Source organism: Pleurodeles waltl, chromosome 4_1, assembly GCF_031143425.1.
Source record: "Pleurodeles waltl isolate 20211129_DDA chromosome 4_1, aPleWal1.hap1.20221129, whole genome shotgun sequence".
Classification (NCBI taxonomy): Eukaryota; Metazoa; Chordata; class Amphibia; order Caudata; family Salamandridae; genus Pleurodeles; species Pleurodeles waltl.
The window spans coordinates 128,873,764-128,894,515 of NC_090442.1; the positions used below are offsets into that span (position 1 = coordinate 128,873,764).

Here is a 20,752-nt window from a genome sequence, read left to right on the forward strand (position 1 = left end):
CTGTGCACAGTCCCTCTTACATTTCAAAGTAGCTGCCTCAGCACATTCGCAAAGGACTTTACACTAGCCTTTTGTCACCCATCTCATCCTCGGGCAAGGTCAGAAGTTTCTTTTGCTTCAGAGCTGGCACCAGGTATAAACAAGGGACCCTCAGACCCACTCTTCAGTACACACCTGGGCCTATGGATACTACAGAAGAAAGATTCTCCTGCTTCCAGAGGACTTCCACGCTGCTTGAGGCCTGCCCTGCTCTCTGAAAAGGAACACTGGATCTGCTCCTATCATCCCAGGCAGAGTGACTCCAAAGGTGAGGTGTCTGACCTCCTGTTCTGAGCCACAGAGTCACAATAAGCTCCAGCGGCCTCCCTGCAACTGCTCGGCTGACCTGCTGCACCTTTAACTGCTCCTGCCTTAGCCTTGCTAGCCTCTGCTGGAGTGAGTTCTTGATCCCCCAGAGGAGCCTCCACAGATCCCGGACACTTGGATGGCATACGTTGAGCTCCTCCTTTGACAAAAAGGAAAACGTTTTGGGCGTCCACCCCCTCCCGTACACAACTGCATCATTATCATATCAGTGGCAGCCAGTCCTGCTTTTCCGCCTGCCCCCACTAGTCAGTGCACGGCATCCCAGCCTCACTGGCAGCCAAATGTCTTGTGGACTGTTTGGTATTGGCATCGAATCCCAATAGGTCTTCAGCTGTTAGCTGCAAAACGCTACATCACAAATCCATTCCAATTGTGTGGACAATGGCCCGCAACCCCATCTCATCGCCTCTGCGCCTTGCCAGCACCAGTAGCAGTGCTGCTAGGTTTAGTTAGTGGCAGGTACATCTTTCACATAGCCTAGCAGAGCGATCAACAGTGGCAGTGGTCCAAATATTGTCTATGCCCCAACTCTAGCCACATCAGTGCTATTGTGTCAAAATAACTATCTAGCTCTTGTGGCGAAAGGGAACACATAGAGCTGTACACCTCCTGACACTATTCCCGGAACTGTGGGTTAACCTTTGCCATTCTTCAGCCTTTTGTGCATCTTCTGTTCTTATTGCAATCCCATGAGTTCACAGGCCCCATCTGTCCACTTATTCTCTGCAGGGGGGCACGAGCAGACCACCAGGCCAACAGAAAGGCACCGCTCCCACTGCAGATGATACTTCTGCCAGGGTCCTAGATGGGTCAGGTCATGCAGGGCCTCCTGCTGTTTCAATGTGTCAGCACACCTCCACCTGACACTTCCTCAGCTGCTTGTGGTGAGCTGTTGGAGGTACGGCCTCACCCGGGTATCACCTTCCTTTCCTCTGGGGAGGGAGGGGGGGGGGGGAATGAGCAGGCTGACCGGTTGTCTGCTTTGAGCCTCCCTCCCGGCAGGGAATGCCATGTATGCCGCCCATGACAGGGTTCCTCACAGTACTGCTGCCCTCTGAAATCGCCTTGTGGCGCCATCCTGGGCTCACAGTAAACTAAAGGCAGAATATGGCAGGTGGTCTCATTGTCACCTCCAGGCCAATCCCAGAAGTGGACGCTGGATGTGCCTGCGACAGAAGGTTCCCTTCAGGCAGCCAAATGAGATAAGCTGCCCTGACACTGTTTCTACCAGCAGTACTCCCTTGATTGACAGGCTCGCAAGCATCTATCAGTATTATGCGGGTTCTGGAGTGATCTAACAATCGCTGCAGTCGTTTCTACCGTTTGCGGTCCCCTGATGCTGCTGATGGCTGTCAGATTGTCATCTTGGCTGGGAAGGAGCTTTGCTAGTGCACTGCCATCTTGTTGCTTTCGCTCCTTTGCACTCCCTACTGAACCTGCAGGTCTGGTAAACTTTTCTGATTTTGTGAGGCCTGATAGCTCAAACTTGTAACATTCAGACCATGCAATCTCAAAATCTCCAGCAGTGAACGTCTTCATTACCATTTCTATTATGCAACATAAAAAATACATCTCCTACAACTTAAGCATGTAGAAGACATCTGAAACACCCACAGACATCCAAACTGCCAACAGATTTTTCTAAATACTTGTCAATGGAACTAAAACACTATTCAGTGTCATAGACAACAGAAATACATATTGGCTTAGACAGCATAGCCACTCAGCATGCTTGGTTTGTCCTGCGTGCAATAAAAGTTGGATGATGTACTGATGTGTTAAGAATGAGATAGTACATGGAATGTTGCTGTAGTGTGCCGAGTAAGGCCTGGGAGTGGATTACAGCTGGGGAGGATATTAGAGCCCTAGGAGGGCGTTATTAGGCTGTGGCTGTAACTTTAGGACTGAACACGAAATAAAGAACTTACCTCTTACCTTAACAGCTCCATTCTCTTGTGTGAAGACCCTAACCTCCAACTTAACACTCTTACTGCCCCCTGGAGACCACTTGAAAAGCCTGCAACACGAAGAAATATTTCAAGAGTGAAAAACTCTACAATTTACACCCAATAAATGATTTTACCTTTGGGAGACCCTCTAGTACTGGATGCTTGAGCAGGAAGCACAGTGGCCCCACGAAATGCTCTCTCCAGGTGGTTGTGCTGCTTAGCCAGCTGTTCCAGCGTCTCCTCCAGGCGAATACGCTGATCCCTTTCATACTGCAAAGACTTCTGCCACTTCTTGCTATGTGTTTGTGCCAACAGAAGAAAGTCACGGCAAGCCTAGAAGAGGTAGCTTTATATATGAATCCAAAACAATAAATGAAGACTGCAGCTTTTCACATGAAAGTAAAAAACAAAAAAATTCAAGGAGACTACACAAATAAAGCATTCAATTTTAGCTATTGATAACTAAGCAAAGTGTCAATAATCTTACTTGCCATGATTGCAAGTTGATATCAAGCACAGTTTATCATGCAAATCATATATATAGCTGCTTTTGGTTATGTAGAAATTTTCCAAGGTTTGGTAGGTTTCTATGTCAAATGAGGCCACAAAATGCTTCTTCGTAGATCGACACCTATACAATGGAAACACAATCTATCCGGAACCACGTTTTAGCTGTTCTATCATACTTTCCAATGAATTGAAGTTTTTTGCTTCGAAGATGGCCTCCTTCCTAAAATCTGTTTCCAAAGTTGTAATTAAAAGATGCCTACTTCACAATGCTTATTTCCTGCATAAGACTAGCCTTTCTGTAATTCAGGTGGCAAGGATAGTTATACAAATGTCTGTGGTTACCACTCTGCCTTACTCCAGCACCGTGGTGTTTCACAAGAGTGCTACAACCAGTAGTAGCCATCTTATTTTGCAAGATCTTTCTATTAAATTTTGTATCACAGAGGTATCAGTACAAATAATATCTGTATAAGTTTAAACACGTAGGATGGTCCATCCGACATGTACGCATAGTGACAAAAACAATAGTACAAGTACCTAAGAACCATATTCCTATGCTTCTGTGTCTGTGGAAGTGGTAGCCTTCTTGATGGAGAGAAGACTACATCTGACTATTTACTGGATAATAGTTTAATAATGTCTGGTGCAGAATGCATTTCTCTTGTGCCCTAGATGGCACCCTGTGGCTTATATAAAGCTTTTTAGCTCTAGGGATGTCCACCTTGATCAAAAAGTTGGGAGACATGAACACTTCACTCCAACCAACGGTTTTGGAGAGTAATTGCACAAAGTTTAACCAAGGGACAGAATTACCCTTCTCACAGTTCAAGCAATCTGTGATAATCTCCCATTTCAAGGTTGCATATTTGTTCGACGAGCGACCCAGAGTATTAATGGTGTGACCAATATTGAGTCGGATACATAATCCAGTCCCAATTACAAAGTAAAAAGAGGTGCATAATGGAAGGGAGAAGACTAAGCAGAGACCTGCAAAATCCGGTCTCCTCCACCTTAGTAATAATATTCCAATATCCCAAATTCCAGAACCATACATTAAAACCTTTAAAAACCTCCACATGTAGACTTCCGTAAGTGGCTTAACTGGCCTACTGCCCACAGTTTTGGCAAAATCGAACAGGGCCCCCAGGGAATGGCTAAAACAAACAGCAGTTCGCTGTACAAGGTAAACACACATTTGTTTGAGTCAAACATAATTCAGAGATGAGGAAAATTGGTGACCTGTTCGATTTACTTACTTTTAATCCAGAAGAAACCAGTTTTATCTATCTTGGAACTACATATATACTTGGTCTTAGAGATGTAAGTTTCCAAGCCCAAATTGGACATAAAGGCAACCAAACTGTTAATTAAGGCCCTCAAACCACTAGGAATATGTGGCATCAAGACAGCTTTGTCTGCGTAAAGCACATTCAGCACTAAGGTAGGCTGAATCTTAGGAAGACCCTATGCAGAGGCTTGCAGGGTGGCACCTAATCTATTTACACACAGGAGAAACAGGATGAGTGCCAGGACACAGCCCTGGCAAACATCACACTGCAAGTTAAAAAAACTAAACAAAAACAGTGCATTCTGCTTCTATCCATATCTTACAGTGGCACTTACCCCACAATGCACAGCCCGCAAAAAGACTACAAGGTCATCATCAAGCCCCAAATCCAAGAGAATTGTCCATAGTTTGTTGCAATTGACTGTCAAAGGCGCTAGTTAGGTTCATAAAGTAGAGAAGAAGCATCCCCCCTTTACCAATAGTATATTTATTAATAATCAGTTAAAGATTGAGGCACTTCTGTACTGTGCCAAGACCCTCTCTAAATCCATACTGCACAGGTGAGATCACATGGTAAAGGCTGGCCCAACTCTCAGTCCTGTAAGGACAATATGCCTGATTGATTTTGACTGCAGAATCTAGCAAATAAATATGTTTATAGCAGCAGGAATCTTGTCTGCACCCTTTTTTATAGATAGAGGTTATCACAGCAGTATGCCATGACTTGTGGAGCCCGCGTGTAACAGCACTGCTGACCACATTTAGGTGCCCAATAATAATAGGCACCCAAAACCCAATGTTCTCCTTATAGACAGTCATCGGGAACCTCACTTGAGCCCGGGTGTTTACCTTGATGGACTTGCACTGATTGCCTCACACACCTCAGTAAGATCAAATCTGATGCTCAAAGGAAAAGAAATAGGTGGCTCAACATGGTTACAGGCGACATTGTCTAAGTAAGCGTGATTGGCTTTAAAATGTTTAATCCAACACTCAGCTCTAATATTAGTCCCTGTCCCATCGGTCCAAACCTCAGATATTTTTGACTGATTCATCACTGTCCAGAAGTCACTAATGTCCTTTGTAGCAACGGCTCAAATGATCTTGTCCCACATTTCCTTTCAATAGCCTACTTTCTAGCATGAATAGCTTTTTTACATGTCATATCCCTGGGGGATTTGCTTAATGGCTGTGCATAGTTGACTATTAGCTGCCCTGCATTCCTTGTTAAACCAGCCTGGATTTGAATTATTACCCACGGACAATGGACATAACATTTTATAATGGCTGTAGGTGCCTTGCTCAGTTTATGCTGTACACCTATGGTGTGGCACCCTATACTGAGTCCAGGCAACCCTTAGTGATAATGAATATGTGTCCAGATAGCAGAAGCTCTAGGGGTAGCTGAGGGGAGCAGCTAAAGCTTATCAAGGGGGAATGTAAAGCATTTGCAATACCACAGTAGTCATACAATAAATTAGTCACACACAAAAAAACATGTGTTGCAAAAATAAAGGCTACTTTACTACAATACTATTACTAAACTCCTGTAGGTATACCCTCCCGTTAGAGATATTACAAACAATTATACACACAAAATCAACAACAAAGATAGCAAAGACATATACAGGCTCCTAGGAGAGGGACAAACCATATAATAAAAAAGTGGAATGTGAAAGTGGAACTCCAACCAAGGTAAGAGTCGTGGTTAGCTAGGGGCTGGGGCTAGTTAGCAAAACCAGAGGTATGTACAGTAGGTGTCCCCAGCAACCGAGAGTAAGTCAGTTACCAGTAACCCAGGAAGCAGTGGTTGAAGTTTGTGGAATTCAGGACCCATCCCAGCAGACCCCGAGGAAACCAGCAGGCAAGAGGATGGCTGGAGAGTGTCCCTACCCCAGGATACTCAGAAGACAAGAGTACCTACACCAGGAACCCAGATGCAGAGGGGAGAAGGGACTCTCTCAAAAGACTGTGGATGCCTCAGATTGTCCAGTTGCTGTCACGAACCGTGGGCCAGGACTGTGCAACCCAGGGACAGATTCTGGATGTGGAAGACCTGCAAAGGAAGGACAGCATCCAACACCCAAGTAGGTGCCCAGGTGGTGCAGGTGGCAATGCCCACCTTGCTGAAGACATAAGACAAACGTCCTGCAAGGCAGAAGAAGATTAAGTTGAGCTGTAGGGTCCAGGAGTCGATGAAGATCCCAGGAGTCACCTCGTCAGATGCCAGACTGCAGAAGGGTCAGTGACCAGCCAGGTCACCAACAAGCACTGGCAAGTGCAAATGGAAGCAGACAAGAAGTTAGCAGATTTGTGGGGACCAGCAAGGTCCAAGAGACTCAGCCCAGTAAGAGCTGGCCCTCAGCATGCAGGAAGGCCAAAAGAAGTCAATGGAGCCTCTACGAGTGACCCACAGGCTCCCAAACACGAGGTGTCACAAGGAGGCCTTTCCAGCCCAGCAAAACAGAACTCCCACGTCGCAGGAGTTGCAGGACAGGAGCTGATCTTCATTTTGCAGAGTGCTGCCCGGGGCTGCTTGGAGGCTGAAGATCTCCTGGAGAAAGAGTCACCACTCCTTGGCAAATGCAACAGGGGAGCCAGTCCAGTGGCGGGAGCAAAGGACCACAGTCTCCCCACTTGGATAGGAGACAAGTAGGACCCGGATGAGGCCACAGACTCACCACCTGTGATGCAGGATCTTCAGAAGTCCAGAGACAACAGACCCCACCAACCGGTCGACGATGCCTTGAGGTGCCTGCAGATGCAGGGGAGTGACTCTTTTACTCCAAGGGAGGTTCCGTTTAGCTTCCTATTGCAAACAGAGACCTTGTGACCCTGTATGATGTACAGCCCTGGATGTTGCAGAATTCTTGCAAGATCCGGAGAACCAATGTTGCAGTGAGAGCCTTCCCACCAGAGGCAGACTTGTTTGGTTCCAGGCGAAGATAAGCAGCAGTTCTAGAGGCCAGGGTTAGAGATGTCTTGCAGGGAGTTCCTTGTCTTGCTTGACAAATCTGAGGACCCGCCCACGAGGGAGCCCTTAAATAACTCCAAAAAGGGGTTGGTCACTCTCTGCAGGGACCAACCTATCAGAGGGGTCAGGGACGTCACCTGCCTGGCCTAACCAACCAGATGCTCCCAGGGGCCTCTGCTTATCTTATTTTCAAGATAGCAGAATCAAGTGGCCACCTGGCAGAGCTCTGGGGACTCCCCTGGCTTTGTGTAGTTTCGCACCAACCTGGGATTCCTGAACGGATCCAAACCGGATCATGCAAGAAGCGCATCAAATGTGGCCTTCAAAGAAGACAGGTTGTGCTCAGAAGCCACCTCAGCTCAGCTCTAACACATCTAATATACAGGGAGAGGTGGTTACATCTCTCCCTTGCAGGAAATCCTTTGTTCTGCTCCTCCAGCTTGAGCCTGGCTCATCAGCAGGGGGGCAGAACAGAGCCTGGGGTGAGGGCGGGCTGGCAACTGGTCCCCGAAAGGCTGCATTGACAGAACTGGGGGATCCCCTAGGAAACCCCAAAGTACATGGTATTATGCAACTAACACTGGAACCTGTGTAGTTGCATGATTCTAACATGTCTGACACGAAATATGCCTAAGTTCGGAGTAGCCATTATGCAGTTGGACCACTCGTGTTGACCAGTGTCCACTACATATCTTAAGATGGCTTCCCCACACTTACATAGTTCAGGAATTGGGGTGGGGCCTGTAGGGGTACCCCACTCATGCAGGGGTACCTTCACACTTAGAGACATGCATTCTGCCCTTGGGCTGAAGGACCTACCAGAGGGGGTGACATGTAGGGTCTAAGTGCAATGGTTAGGTTTGGCAGTGAAAGGGTGCATGCACCCTTTCACTCATGCTTCAGGCCTGCAGTCACAGTCTGTATGGGCTCCTATGGGTGGCATACTACATGCTGCAGACCATAGGGGAACCCTGGTGTACCAATGCCCTGGGTACCTAGGTACCATATACTAGGGAATTGCATAGGTACACCAGTATGCCAATTGTGGGTTTGAAAAGTAACAAACAACTAAATTTAGGGGAGAGAGCACTGTCACCAGGGTCCTGGTTAGCAGGATCCCAGTGAACTACAGTCCAAGGACACTGCCATCAGACAAAAAGTGGGGGTAACCACGCCAGAAAGATGGCACTTTCCTACATACACCCCCCCCCTTTGCAAATGAGGGCTTTTGAGACAAACTTTGCCCAGTTGAGTCTACATTATCTAAGTGGAAACATCTGGAGAGTCCATCTGCATTGGCATTGTTACTCCCAGATCTATGTTCCACTGAAAAATCCATCCACTTTAGGGAAATGGACCACCTCAAAGGTTTGGGATTTTCACATTTCATTTGCTTGAGCGAGAGGAGGGGCTTGTGGTCTGTCTGAACAATGAAGTGAGTGCCAAACAGGTATGGCCTCAACTTCTTCAAGGCCCAGACCACAGCCAAGGCTCCCCTCTCAATAGTTGACCAATGCTTTTCCCTGGGGGTCAACCTTCTGCTGATAAAAGCTACTGGCTGATCCTGGCCCTTTTCATTTAGTTGTGAGAGTACTGCTCCTATTCCTAGTTCAGAAGAATCAGTCTGGACAATGAATTGTTTGGAATAGTCAGGGCTTTTGAGAACTGGAGCTGAGCACATGGCCTTTTTCAATGGATCAAAGGCCTCTTGACAGGTAGCCGTCCACAATACCTTTTCAGGCATCTTCTTAGAGGTAAGATCATTCAAGGGGGCCACAATGGAGCCATACCTTTTCACCTATCTCCTGTAGTTCCCAGTCAGGCCTAGAAAAGCTCTGGCCTAGGTTTGGGTAGTTGGAGAAACCCAATCCATAATGGTTTGGATATTGCTCTGAAGGGGTTGAACTTGGCCTTCGCCTACCAGGTGGCCCAAGAAAACCACTTTAATCTGCCCTATCTGGCATTTTGTTGCCTTGATAGCGAGGCCTGCCTTTTTCAAGGCCTCAAGTAAACTCCTGGGGTGGACCAGGTGATCCTGCCAGGTGGAGCTAAAGACAGCAACATCATCTAGATATGCTGTACTAAAGTCTTCCAGACCTGCCAGAACTTGATTCACCAACCTCTGGAATGTAGCAGTTGCATGTTTCAAATCAAAGGGCATCACAGTGAAGTGATAGTGCCCACCAGGAGTGGGAATGAAAATGTCACTTACCCAGTGTACATCTGTTCGTGGCATCAGTCGCTGAGATTCACATGGTATGCATGAGCTCGCCATCTGGTGTTGGGTCGGAGTGTTACAAGTTGTTTTTCTTCGAAGAAGTGTTTTCGAGTCACGGGACCGAGTGACTCCACCTTCTGTGCTCATTGCGCATGGGCGTCGACTCCATCTTCGATTGTTTTCCCCGCAGAGGGTGAGGTAGGAGTTGTACTATAGTAATAGTGCCCGCGCAATGAAAAATGTAAGTATGTACCTATTAAAGGATTAAGTAATATATATACAAATGTACAAAATTGAAGGTAACTTCTGAACTGCTACAGGCTTCCGGGGAGGTGGGTGGGTCCATGTGAATCTCAGCGACTGATGCCACGAACAGATGTACACTGGGTAAGTGACATTTTCAGTTCGATGGCATCTGTCGCTGTAGATACACATGGTATGCATAGACTAGTAAGCAGTTAGTTCCCCATAAGCGGTGGTTTAGCCTGTAGGAGTAGAAGTTGTCTGAAATAGAGTTCTTAATACAGCTTGACCTACTGTAGCTTGTTGTGCGGATAGCACATCTATACAGTAGTGTTTGGTGAATGTGTGAGGCGTAGACCAAGTGGCTGCCTTACATATTTCTTGTATTGGGATGTTTCCTAAAAAGGCCATTGAAGCACCTTTTTTCCTTGTTGAATGTGCCCTGGGAGTAATGGGCAGTTGTCTTTTTGCTTTAAGGTAGCAGATTTGGATGCATTTAACTATCCATCTGGCTATACCTTGTTTTGATATTGGGTTACCTGCATGAGGTTTTTGGAATGCAATAAATAGCTGTTTAGTTTTTCTGATGTTCTTCGTTCTGTCAATGTAGTACATTAATGCTCTTTTGACATCTAATGTATGTAGTGCTCTTTCAGCCACAGAATCTGGCTGTGGGAAGAATACTGGTAATTCTACCGTTTGATTTAGATGGAATGGAGAAATAACTTTTGGTAAAAATTTTGGATTAGGTCGTAGGACGACCTTATTTTTATGTATTTGTATAAAAGGCTCTTGTGTTGTGAACGCTTGAATTTCACTTACTCTTCTTAGAGATGTAATGGCGATGAGAAAGGCAACTTTCCAGGTGAGGAATTGTATTCCGCAAGAGTGCATGGGTTCGAAGGGTGGGCCCATGAGTCTTGTTAGAACCACGTTTAGGTTCCATGAAGGAACAGGTGGTGTTCTTGGTGGTATAATTCTTTTAAGCCCTTCTATGAATGCTTTGATAACTGGTATCCTATACAAGGAAGTCGAATATGTAGTTTGCAGGTATGCAGATATTGCTGCAAGGTGTATTTTAATAGAAGAGAAGGCTAGCTTTGCTTTTTGTAAATGGAGCAAGTAATTTACTATATGTTTTGGAGTTGCCTCTAGTGGTTGTATCTGATTATGATGGCAGTACCAAACAAATCTTTTCCACTTACTTGCGTAGCAGTGTCTAGTGGATGGCCTTCTGGCCTGCTTTATGACTTCCATACACTCTTGGCTAAGTTGTAAGTGTCCGAATTCTAGGATTTCAGGAGCCAGATTGCTAGATTCAGCGATGCTGGGTCCGGGTGTCTGATCTGTTGGTTGTGTTGCGTTAACAGATCTGGTTTGTTGGGCAGTTTGATGTGTGGTACTACAGACAGATCTAGCAGTGTTGTGTACCAGGGTTGTCTTGCCCACGTTGGTGCTATTAAAATGAGTTTGAGTTTGTTTTGACTCAATTTGTTTACTAGGTAAGGAAGGAGAGGGAGAGGAGGAAAAGCGTAAGCAAATATTCCTGACCAGTTCATCCATAGGGCATTGCCTTGGGATTGCTTGTGTGGGTATCTGGACGCGAAGTTTTGGCATTTTGCGTTCTCTTTTGTTGCAAATAAGTCTATTTGTGGTGTTCCCCAGAGTGTGAAGTAGGTGTTCAGAATTTGTGGGTGGATTTCCCATTCGTGAACTTGCTGGTGATCTCGAGAGAGATTGTCTGCCAGCTGATTCTGGATCCCCGGAATAAACTGTGCTATTAGACCAATTTGATGGTGGATAGCCCACTTCCATATTTTTTGAGCTAACAAGCTTAACTGCGTTGAATGTGTTCCTCCTTGTTTGTTTAGATAATACATCGTTGTCATGTTGTCTGTTTTGACAAGGATGTATTTGTGGGTTATGATTGGTTGGAAAGCTTTTAGTGCTTGAAAAACTGCTAATAATTCTAGATGATTTATATGCAGTTTTGTTTGATGTATGTTCCATTGTCCTCTTATGTTGTGTTGATTGAGATGTGCTCCCCACCCTGTCATGGAAGCATCTGTTGTTATTACGTACTGTGGCACTGGGTCTTGGAAAGGCCGCCCTATGTTTAAATTTATACTGTTCCACCATAGAAGCGATAGGTAAGTTTGGCGGTCTAGCAACACCAGATCTAGAAGGTGACCCTGTGCTTGAGACCACTGTGAGGCTAGGCACTGTTGTAAGGGCCTCATGTGCAGTCTTGCGTTTGGGACAATGGCTATGCATGAGGACATCATGCCTAGGAGCTGTAGTATTGTTCTTGCTTGTATTGTTTGGTTTGGAGACATGTGTTGAATGACCCTGTTGAAATTGTGGATCCTTTGTGGAGTTGGCGTTGCTACTCCTTTTGTTGTGTATATTATGGCTCCTAGATATTGCTGTACTTTGCTTGGCAGAATGTTTGATTTTGCAAAGTTGATGGTGAACCCTAAATTGTAGAGGGTTTGTATGACTTGATTTGTGTGGTTTGAGCATTGTGTGAGCGAACTGGTTTTGATTAGCCAGTCGTCTAGATACGGGAACACATGTATTTGCTGCCTTCTGATGTGTGCAGCGACTACTGCTAGGCACTTTGTGAATACTCTTGGAGCGGTTGTTAAACCAAAAGGCAATACTTTGAATTGGTAATGTATTCCTTTGAATACAAACCTTAGATATTTCCTGTGTGATTGATGGATTGGTATATGGAAATATGCGTCCTTGAGGTCTAGGGTTGTCATGTAGTCGTGTTTTCTGAGCAATGGTAACACTTCTTGTAGTGTGACCATGTGAAAGTGGTCTGATTTGATGAATGTGTTTACTACCCTGAGGTCTAGAATTGGTCTCAGTGTTTCGTCCTTTTTTGGTATCAAGAAGTACAGTGAATAAACTCCTGTGTTTATTTGTGTGCTTGGTACTAATTCTATTGCATTTTTTTGCAGTAGTGCTTGAACTTCTATCTCTAGAAGTTGTGAATGGTATTTTGATAAATTTTGTGATTTTGGTGGTATGTCTGGAGGGAATTGCATGAATTCTATGCAATAACCATGTTGGATAATTGCTAGGACCCATGTATCTGTAGTTATTTTGTCCCATGCTTCGTAATATTGATGTATCCTCCCCCCCACTGGTGTTGTGTGGGAGGGGTGAGTGACGTGTGAGTCACTGCTTGTTGGTAGTGTTTTTGGGGCTTTGAAATCTTCCTCTATTCCTAGGAAATTGCCCCCCTCTATACTGGCCCCGAAAACCTCCCCTGTACTGTCCCTGGTAGGTGGGCGGTGCGGACTGTGAGGTGCTAGCTTGTGTGGCCTGACCCCGAAACCCTCCTCTAAAAGGTGTTTTGCGGAAGGTGTTATAAGATCCTCTGCTCTGCGGGGAGTAGAGTGCGCCCATGGCCTTGGCAGTGTCAGTGTCCTTCTTGAGCTTTTCTATAGCTGTGTCGACCTCCGGACCGAACAGAAGTTTCTCGTTTACTGGCATGTTAAGCACTGCCTGCTGAATTTCTGGCTTGAATCCAGACGTTCTGAGCCATGCGTGCCTACGGATGGTAACCGACGTATTAATGGTTCTTGCGGCCGTGTCTGCTGCATCCATGGAGGAGCGTATTTGATTGTTGGAAATGTTTTGACCCTCCTCAACAACCTGTTTTGCTCTTTTTTGCAGATCTTTTGGGAGATGTTCAATGAGATGCTGCATCTCATCCCAGTGGGCTCTGTCGTATCGCGCTAGCAGCGCTTGTGAATTTGCGATGCGCCACTGGTTTGCTGCTTGGACAGCAACCCTCTTCCCGGCTGCATCGAACTTCCTACTTTCTTTATCTGGGGGAGGTGCATCCCCAGAAGTGTGTGAGTTTGCCCGTTTTCTGGCAGCCCCTACCACCACAGAGTCTGGTGGCAGCTGAGAGGTGATGAAGACAGGGTCCGTAGGAGGCGCCTTATACTTTTTGTCCACCCTAGGCGTCACTGCCCTACTTTTAACTGGCTCCTTGAAAATGTCTTTTGCATGGCGTAGCATGCCTGGGAGCATCGGCAGGCTTTGGTAGGAGCTGTGGGTTGAGGAGAGGGTGTTAAATAAAAAATCATCCTCTACTTGTTCCGAGTGTAGTTCCACATTATGGAATAGAGCTGCTCTAGCCACCACTTGTGAGTAGGCTGTGCTGTCTTCCGGTGGTGATGGCCTAGTTGGGTATGTGTCTGGGCTGTTATCAGACACTGGTGCGTCGTACAAGTCCCACGCATCCTGATCTTGGTCGTCGTGGCTCATGGCGGTGTGAGCTGGCGAATGTGACGGGGTGTAAGTTGGCGAAGCCGGAGTTACAGGTGGAGGCGAGGGAGGAGGTGTTACCTTTTGTGTTGTGTCTTGCTGAGGAGTAAACTGAAGCGTTCTCTTTCGTTTGACAGGTGGAAGGGTACTGATCTTCCCAGTCCCCTGCTGAATAAAGATACGCTTTTGCGTGTGATCCACGTCAGTGGATTGCAGTTCTTGTTCAAATCTATGTTTCTTCAGTTGAGAAGACATAGAATGCTCTTCGGTATAGGAGCCAGAAACAGGGTCTGATGTCGCTTTTTTCGGCTCCGAAAGCCCTGTCGATTGTTTTTTCGGCTCCGAGGTAACCTTCCTCTTTTTCTGTGCCGAAAATTCTTGGCCTCTATGGTCTTCGGCGCCACTGTCTCGGCGTCGATCGGTGTCGACACCGAACTCTCGGTGTCGATGCTTCTGTTTAGCACTCTCTCGGTCCCGAGGAGGCTGCGTGCCGGTGTCTCGACCGAAGTCGGACGATCTCGACACTGAATGGGCCTTTTTCGGTGCCGATTGTTGGTCACCGAGAATTTGGGTGGAGCCATGGCCGGTTGGCAGTGGCGTCCCCTGGGCCTTCTTTCCTTTTTTAAGGTTTGATCTCGACGTCTTACTCACAGTTCTTGTAGAGTGTAGCTCGTCGGAGTCTGAATCCTGGATGGAAAAGGATTCCTCCTGTTCTTCTTCTGTCTCGAACTGTCGACGCTCTTTCGGCGTGGACGCCATCTGCAGTCTTCTCGCTCGACGGTCGCGCAGAGTTTTTCGGGACCGGAACGCCCGACAGGCCTCGCAGGATTCTTCACTGTGCTCGGGTGACAGGCACAGATTACAGACCGAGTGCAGGTCCGTATAAGGATATTTGTTGTGGCATTCGGGGCAGAATCGAAACGGGGTCCGATCCATCGGCGTTGTCCTCCACGCGGTCGGGCCGACTAGGCCCCGACGGGGTGCCGAAATCTACCCCGAAGGGCACCGAAGCGCTTCGATGTTCAACGCGTCGTCGTATGTGTCTATCTCTAACCGGATCGCAACGATACCGTCGAAAATCTTCCGTCTTCAGCTATCTTTCCGTTCCGAAACTCGGAGCGACATGAACACGTCCGAACCCGATGGCGGAAAGAAAACAATCGAAGATGGAGTCGACGCCCATGCGCAATGAGCACAGAAGGTGGAGTCACTCGGTCCCGTGACTCGAAAACACTTCTTCGAAGAAAAACAACTTGTAACACTCCGACCCAACACCAGATGGCGAGCTCATGCATACCATGTGTATCTACAGCGACAGATGCCATCGAACATTATGTTTTAGGCTTGGCAGCATCAGTTAACTTGATCTGCCAATAGCCCGCTGTCATGTCAAATGTGCTGAGATACTTGGCTGAAGCCAGAGTCTCAATCAGTTCATCTGACCTAGGAATTGGATTGACTGCACTCAGGCCTCTGGAGTCTACACAAAACCTCATCTCTGTCTTTCCATCCTGGGAATTAGGTTTTGGCACAAGGACTACTGAGCTAGCCCAAGGGCTATGTGAAGGCTCAAATACACCCATAACCAGCATCTTTTGGACGTCTACCCTGATGCAATCTCTGACATAGTCAGCCCGCCTGTAGATTTTACTTTTTACAGGTAGGCTATCACCTGTGTCCACATCATGAGCACACCAGGTGGTTTGATCAGGTGGTCTGACCAGGTGGTTTGACCAGGGGTCAAGGAGAAATGTTCAGACAACTGATTGAGAACTTGTCTTAAGTCAGCTTGTTGCTGTTCAGAGAGGAAGGCTGAATAGACCATTCCATCTACTGGACCATCAATAGGGTTGTTTAATAGTAGGGCAGGGAGAGGGTCACTCTCTGGTTCTTGCCCCTCATCAGTGACCATGAGCAAGCTCATGTCAGGCATGTCATAGCAAGGGTTTTGGCGATTCACATTAAGCACTCCTTGGGGGCTTTTGGGAGTGCCTAGGCCAACCAAGTAGGTGACCTCACCTTTCTGTTTGAAAATTGTGTGGGGGCCACTCCACTTGTCTTGGAGTGCTCTTGGGGACACAGGCTCTAAGATTCACACTTTCTGTCCTGGCTGGTAAACAGCCAGTAGAGCCTTTTTGGTCATGCCATAGTTTCTGAAGCTCTTGGCTGGCCTCAAGGTTTTTGGAAGCCTTCTTCATGTACTGTGCCATGCCTGACTGCAGGTCTAGCACATAGTCAACAATGTCTTGATTAGGGGGCTTGAGAGGTCGCTCCCAACCCTCCTCTACAAGACCAAGAGGTCCCCTAAAATAAGGTGACCCGATGTCCCGGATTTGAACGACAGTCCCGGTTTTCCGATGATTTAAAAAATACACAAATGTCCCGGTTTTGGCAGAGGGTCGGGTGAGCACGCACATTTATCACTGTGCACTGTGTTCACACAGACACCACTGAAAGAGTATTGTTAAAAAATTCTACTGCTGTGCTGCCTTGCTCAATTCAGGCAGCACAGCAGGATTTACGGAGGGGGGGGGAATAAACCCCTGTGGAGCACATCATCTAAGGCCAGAAGAATACAGCTTTGCAACATACTGGAGCATGGCTGAGGGAGTCTTTAATTTTCATGCTACAGAGATGTGTGTTTTGGTAGCATCAAGATCAGACTTCCTTGACTATGGTCAAGGAAGGAACTATGTGTGTGTGTATATGAAAAATGTCACTTAACCAGTGTACATCTGTTCGTGGCATGTTCCACTGCAGATTCACGTGCTATGCATAGTCCAGCCATCTAGTGTTGGGCGCAGAGTGTTACAAGTTGTTTTTCTTCGAAGAAGTGTTTTCGAGTCACGGGATCAAGTGACTCCTCCTCTTCCTCCACTGCGCATGGGCATCGACTCCATGTTAGATTGTTTTTCCACAGAGGGTAAGGTAGGAGTGATAGAGTATAAAGAAAAGAGATGTCCATGCAAATGGAATAAAGATATATATACATATGTACAAATGAATGTTTTAACTTAAATGGCGACAGGCTCCCAGGGAGGCGGGAGGGCGCATGTGAATCTGCAGCGGAACATGCCACGAACAGATCTACACTGGGTAAGTGACATTTTCTGTTTGATGGCATGTGTAGCTGCAGATACACATGCTATGCATAGATTACAAAGCAGTTTTTCGCTCCCAAAAGCGCTGGTCAGCCTGCAGGAGTTGAAGTTGTTTGAAATAGTGTTCTTAGTACAGCCTATCCTACTGTGGCCTGCTGTGTTGCTAACACATCTACACAGTAATGCTTGGTAAATGTATGGGGATGTTGACCAAGTGGCTGCTTTACAGATTTCTGTCATTAGTATATTTCCTAAAACAAACATTTTTGCTCCTTTTTCCTCGTGGAATGTGCTTTTGGTATTACTAATAGCTGCCTTTTAGCTGTTAGGTAACATGTTTGAATGCATTTTACTATCCATCTAGCTAGTCCTTGCTTTGAGATAGGGTTACCAGTATGTGGTTTCTGGAACGCCACATCTAACTACTTGGTTTTCATAAATGATTTAGTTCTATCAATGTAATACATCATAGCTCTTTTAATGTCCAATGTATGCAGCGCTCTTTCTGCTACAGAGTCTGGCTGTGGGAAGAAGACTGGGAGTTCTACTGTTTGATTGATATGAAATGGTGATATCACCTTTGGTAGAAATTTTCGGTTTTTCGTAGTACCACTTTATGTTTGTGTACTTTTATGAACGGTTCTTTAATAGTGAAAGCTTGGATTTCACTAACTCTTCTTAATGAAGTAATTGCAACTAGGAATGCAACTTTCCATGTTGGGTATTGAATCTGACATGAATGCATAGGTTCAATTGGTGGACCCATGAGTCGTGCGAGTACAATATTTAGAGTCCACGAAGGCACTGGGGCTGGTGGCATGATGCGTTTTAGTCCTTCCATGAAGGCTTTGATAACAGGATCCCTAAAGAGAGAGGTTGTGTTCTATATTTTGCAAATACGCTGAAATAGCAGTGAGATTTATTCTGATGGACGAGAAGGCTAAATTTGTTTTTTGCAGATGAAGCAAGTAACCTACAATGTCTTGTATTGACGCTGAAAGAGGGGCAATCTGTTTAGATTGACAGTAAAACCCAAACCTTTTCCATTTGTTCGCATAACACTGCCTGGTAGTGGGTTTCCTAGCGTGTTTAATTACTTCCATACATTCTGTTAGAAGATGTAGATATCCAGACTCTAAGACTTCAGGAGCCAAATCGCTAGATTGAGTATTCTTGGATCTGGTTGCCTAATCAGTTGCTTGTTTTGCGTTAAAAGATCTAGTCTGTTGGGGAGTTCGATGTGTGGTACCACTGACAGATCTAACTGTGTTGTGTACCAGGGTTGACGTGCCCACGTTGGTGCTATAAGTATGAGTTTGTTTTGACGCAGTTTGTGGACTAGAAATAGAATGAGCGGGAGAGGGGGAAAAGCGTAAGGATAAGTTACTTACCTGTAAATCCTAGTTCTCTTCCAGGGGTATCCTCACCAAAGTCATAAACATTGAATATTCCCGCCCTTGTGAGGGGACCCCGGAGCATATATAAAATACACACATATAAAGTATGAAATATGCACGAAAAATATATATAGCATTTTTAGTAGACAAATTTTCATACTAAACTCATATATTCATGTGTAAAACAGCAATGCAGACTATAATCATAAACAGGCTAAAATGCTTTATTTATTTTTATTTATTTTTTTAAAGTTATTTTCAAAATTACAATAAGAGAAAAAATATCTACCCAAGCCCCACCACTGGGCCTAGGGAAATAAGCAGTAGTAATCATCAGAGAAAAAAGAGAAAAAAACTACATTGAAAAACACTAGAGCATTCTTAGCTAATAGGCTGCATGCAGGTTAACACAGGAGAACCATAAAAACTTTGGCACCGTACCTTTAAGACCCTGAGCACCTCCAGTATCCCACCATGCCTCAGGGGTGAAGGAGAGGTGACAGTTGGTTCACAGTTAGGTCAGTACTTTTTTACGGTGACAAGCTGTGTAGCCGATTCGAAAGATAGTCTGTCCTGCACTTCTAGGAGACGTGCGTCCGGGGAGGAGGGTGGGTTGTTTATGACTTTGATGAGGATACCCCTGGAAGAGAACTAGGATTTACAGGTAAGTAACTTATCCTTCTCTTCCAGGGGATCCTCATCAATAGTCAAACATTGAATAGATTAGCAAGCCCACCCCTTGACTCTGCGGACTGTCCAATAGAAGTGCAGGAATAGATATGTATCATGCAAACAAATTTCTCAGAGAAGCTTGCACAACTTGGGCGTCTGCTCTTGCATCTGAGTCCAAACAGTAATGTCTAGTAAATGTATGTACAGGCTTCCATGTAGCAGCCTTACAAATTTCAGAGATTGGAAAATTATTAAGGAGGGCAGCAGTAGCCGCCTTTCCTCTTGTGGAAAGCGCTTTAGGTCTAGCAAGTAGTTGTTTGTTAGCCAACTGGTATGCATTAACAATACAAGAAACTATCCATCTTGATATGGTTCGTTTTGATGCTGCCTCCCCTGTTCTCAGATGACCATAACTTATAAACAAATGGTTGGAATGTCTAATCAGCTTGGTTTTGTCCAAATAAAATTTTAGCACCCTTTTCAGATCTAGGGAGTGCAAAGCTTTCTCCGCCGGAGTCTCCGGATTGGGGAAAAGATTTGGTAGCAAAATAGTCTGATTGATGTGAAATTCTGACACCACCTTTGGTAGGAATGATGGGTGAGTTCGTAGAACCACTCTACTGTCGTGAAAGACTGTGTACGGCTCACTGGAGGACAAAGCCTGAATTTCACTGACCCTCCTTGCGGAAGTAATGGCTACCAAAAAAGCCGTCTTCCACGTAAGGTGTTGCAAAGAGGTTTTATGTATAGGTTCGAAAGGAGGGCCCATAAGTTTTGATAGTACTATGTTCAGCTCCCATGGAGGGGAGGGTTTCCGAATGGGCGGAAAAACTTTTTTCAAACCTTCTAAGAAATCCTTGACTACTGGTTTCGTAAAGAAGGATTCCTGAGAAGGTGACTTACGATAGGCTGTAATGGCAGATAAATGAACCTTAATAGATGATACCTGTAGACCGGATTTTGCCAAATGGAGTAAGTACGACAGTATGACCTCCTCCTGAGTCCATATGGGATTCTGACCTTGCTGACAGCACCATATGTAGAACCTCTTCCACTTGAACGCGTAAGAACGCCGCGTGGAAGGTCGTCTGGACTCCTTCAAGATGTTCATGCACTCCTGCGAGAGCCCTAGGTGCCCATACTGCAGGAATTCAGGAGCCATGCTGTCAAGCTCAGAGAGGGTAGGTTGGGGTGAAGTACCCTGCCCTCCATCCTGCACAGAAGATCTGGTCTGCACGGCAGCCTCCTGTGAGGTTGTTCAGATAGGTTGAGGAGATCTGTGTACCAGAACTGACGGGGCCATTGCGGAGCTATGAGAATCATTCTGGTGCTGGATCTGTAAAGTTTGTTGATCACTGCCGGTATGAGGGGGATCGGTGGAAAAGAGTAGAGAAATATCCCTGACCAGTCGATCAACAGGGCATTCCCTCGAGATCCCGGACGGTAGAACCTGGACGCGAAGTCTGGGCATTTCCTGTTTACCTCGTCTGCAAAGAGATCCAATTGAGGCCGACCCCATTGAGCGAAGATGTCTTAGACGACTTCGTCGTGCAGGACCCAATCGTGGGCGTCCTCGAGGTGTCTGCTCAGGAAATCTGCTTCCACGTTTTGTTGACCTGGTAGGTGAACCGCTGTAAGAGACATTCCTCTCGCCAGGAGCCAATGCCAGATTGTTTGAGACTCCCGAGATAGGGGTAGGGATCTCGTTCCCCCTTGTCTGTTCAAATAATACATTGTGGTCGTA

The 20,752-nt window shown here is 46.1% G+C and overlaps 1 protein-coding gene across 1 annotated transcript in view; it reads right to left on the reverse strand.

Annotated features, from left to right (window-relative positions):
- OSBP (oxysterol binding protein) overlaps window positions 1-20,752 on the reverse strand; it is a 353,464-nt gene that overhangs the window by 186,233 nt on the left and 146,479 nt on the right. Inside the window, exon 4 of the mRNA XM_069227875.1 lies at window positions 2,450-2,648. Coding sequence (XP_069083976.1) covers window positions 2,450-2,648 — 199 coding nt within the window. The remainder of the gene's footprint in view (window positions 1-2,449; window positions 2,649-20,752) is intronic.